Raw genomic sequence first — 3,209 nt, forward strand, 5'->3', positions numbered from 1 at the left:
ATACAATGAAACTAGACTTTAACATACAGAACTGAAGTGAGCACTGGATCAGCTTAATTTTATTCAAATATTAATGCTTCTAATTTGCCTGCATATTTGCATTAAGAAGATATGTTGTGCTCTACCTGCTTTGGGGCACTTTGTTTTTACTACTCTGTTGTAATAGCTGCATTAGCAAACTTGCAAAGAATTACTTCATTTTATATATTCATATTATGTATTTCACTGTACTGAGCAGCAGACTGCTGGAGCAATCAGTGCTGCCATGTCAAAACCCTTGGTTCTCCAGTTCAACTCATAAATGGAACTGGCTTTACCAAAGGCGCCAGTTTCTTCTGACATCAAAAAGACATGCTGATTAGTAAACAAATGTGTGTGCACAATTGTTTGCATGCTCAATGATGGACATGCATCAGATTTAGGACTAGTTCCTTGTTGGTTCCCAGAAACAGACTCCAGCTCCTAGCAACCCTGAATTGGATACAAAAGGTACTGAATCATCATCTTCTTTTGGCTGTTCCCATTAGGGGTCGCCACAGCAGATCACCTGTTTCCATTTCTTCCTGTCCTCTACATCTTGCTCTGTCACACCAACCACCTGCATGTCCTCTCTCACCACATCCATAAACCTTATCTTAGGCCTTCCTCTTTTCCTGTTACCTGGTAGCTTCATCCTTAGCATCTTTTTTCCAATATACTTCGCATTCCTTCTCAGCACATGTCCAAACCAACATAATCTTGCCTCTCTGGCTTTGTCTCCAAACCTTCCAACCTGGGCTGACCCTCTAATATATTTATTCCTAATCCTGTCCACCCTCGTCACACCCAGTGCAAATCTTAACATCTTTAAGTCTGCCACATCCAGCTCAAACTCCTGCCTTTTTGTCAATGCCACTGTCTCCAACCCATATAACATAGCTGGTCTCACTACCCTCTTGCAGACCTTCCCTTTCACTCTTGCAGGTACTCGTCTGTCACAAATCACTCCTGACACTCTTCTCCACCCACTCCATCCTGCCTGTACTCTCTTCTTCACCTCTCTTCCACATTCACCGTTACTCTGCACTACTGACCCCAAGTATTTAAACTCATCCACCTTCGGCCACCTCTACTCCTTGCATCCTCACCATTCCTCTATCCTCCCTCTCATTCACACACATACATTCTGTCTTAGTCCTGCTGACCTTCATTCCTCTTCTCTCTAGAGCATATCTCCATCTCTCCAGGGTCTCTTCCACCTGTTCCCTACTCTCACTACAGATCACAATGTCATCTGCAAACATCATAGTCCATGGGGACTCCTACAAAAGGTACTGAATACAAGTGAATAATATTTAACTGTACAGTATTTTTTCCTACCCAGATCTCCAAGAATTAAAAAATGGACTCTTGTCTTGCCGACCTTAACATGCTTAAACATACAGAACAACAAACCTACTCTGCATCACAGAAGACTCAAAAGGAAAAAGACTGCATACAAGTATACCACCCATACAAATTTTTGCCTCTACCAATTATTCTACACTTCTACAACTACAGTTTCAGACTGGCTATAATGTGATGTAAATCTGATTTTACTATCCTTAACTGTGTACTTTTTGGAGACTTACTAGCACATGTAAATGCACTTACGTTGTCCAATTACATATTCACTCTTACCCTTGTAGATCGTAAGCTTGAGCTACTCAACATTAGGAACAAATATACACTTAGAAAGTTGCTAGAGCAGGTTTTCCATTTGCATGCATCTTCTGAATTGGTCTGAAACTCAATGCACGTCATTATGTAGTGACTTCCACTTTCAAATATTTGCCAGAAAATTACAAATTTTATGCAGAACAGACCAAAAATATGGGACTAAAATCTGGACAGTTGAGAGATATTAAGGTGCCTTAAAATCATCATAAACAACGCTAGCCAAAGAAACCTTGCAAAAATTTCTTTTATCACTGCTGCCTGCTTTGAACTACGACTGAAACCCATAAAAACTCACCCTTTCCAAGAAGCTGTGAATTATAACGCAAAATAATTACCGCAAGTATACTTCAGATTCACAAGCAGGATGCAAGCCCTAAAAATTCAAGTTTATTGAACAAAATTATGAACCACAAACATTCAAAAGTATTTTTTAGCTAGTACACAAACCCTGTATATTAACATTTATTGAGCATGCAAATGCTGCAAAATATTTAACCCAAGTACATTTTAAATATATATATATATATATATATATATATATATATATATATATATATAGTACAAATAACAGCAGTAAAAAGTACCCAAATAACAAAAAATTAGTATCGTTCAAATAATAATAACAAATAGACTACTTACTTCTAAAAGCCCGTACACGATCACCCATTTTTAAAGATTAACCAACGTCGGGAAAGAAGACCATTAAGTCATTAATACCATTAATTCTTTAAAATCAGAAAAGTACCAGAACAAATTTGATGGGACAGTCTGCTGAGAACAGTAGCAACAATTACAAAGAAAACATATTTGCAGGGTGAAAGTCAGTCGACCAGTATATTTACTAGTGTAACAAAATTCCTAGTAACACATTTGATACTTTGTTTCGTATTATTTTCAATATCCTGTTTTCACATGTTCACGCGTGCGCTACACAAAACAATAATAGTCATGTGATCTACTAGGACCCTTTGACCGATGATCTAATTGCCCGGGAATAAAAACAAGATGCTGATTGGTGGACGCGTTGAATGTCTTTTGACAGGTTTTAGTAACTAAAGTCTGCATGTAAGTCGAAGCACCTAATGTTGACCCGAGCTCCAACAAAATATGTTTTATAATTCTGCGATAGGCGTTTTTTAACGATTACTTCCTTTGGAAAGGCATTAATATTTAAGCACAGGTTTGGTAGCGCATTCTTCGTATAGTATTGTGATTTCTATTACATGTCTGTAATTAATAGACCCTCCTACATTTTATTATATATTTTTTGAGTTGTTGATATTTCTATAACTTGGATTTAAAATCAAACATAGTTAATTTTGCCATAGCTGAATCAAACAAGCAATCCTAGTTCCACTGGCTAGTTTCAGTAAACGATAACAAGATGGGAAGTGATGTAATTTGCTTTAAAAGACATGTACCACATCTAAACTTTCACTGTGAAACACAAACACAACATATGGAAACGCCCCCAACTGGATTTTACTGAACACGTGCCTCAAATGTATATA

The 3,209-nt window shown here is 37.4% G+C and overlaps 1 protein-coding gene across 2 annotated transcripts in view; it reads right to left on the minus strand.

The window, feature by feature from the left end:
- The window catches only part of E2F6 (E2F transcription factor 6), a 338,395-nt gene extending 335,737 nt beyond the window's left edge, over positions 1-2,658 (minus strand). The window contains exon 1 of one of the 2 annotated variants that reach the window (XM_044079134.1): positions 2,338-2,658. In XM_044079134.1, coding sequence (XP_043935069.1) covers positions 2,338-2,365 — 28 coding nt within the window. In that variant the 5' untranslated portion in view covers positions 2,366-2,658. Of the gene's footprint in view, positions 1-1,993; positions 2,013-2,337 lie in introns of those variants that run through there. The other variant, XM_044079140.1, reaches the window with a different exon arrangement.
- Positions 2,659-3,209: the final 551 nt, after the last annotated feature.

Source organism: Protopterus annectens, chromosome 1.part1, assembly GCF_019279795.1.
Source record: "Protopterus annectens isolate FY-2018-M chromosome 1.part1, PAN1.0, whole genome shotgun sequence".
NCBI classification, from domain to species: Eukaryota; Metazoa; Chordata; order Ceratodontiformes; family Protopteridae; genus Protopterus; species Protopterus annectens.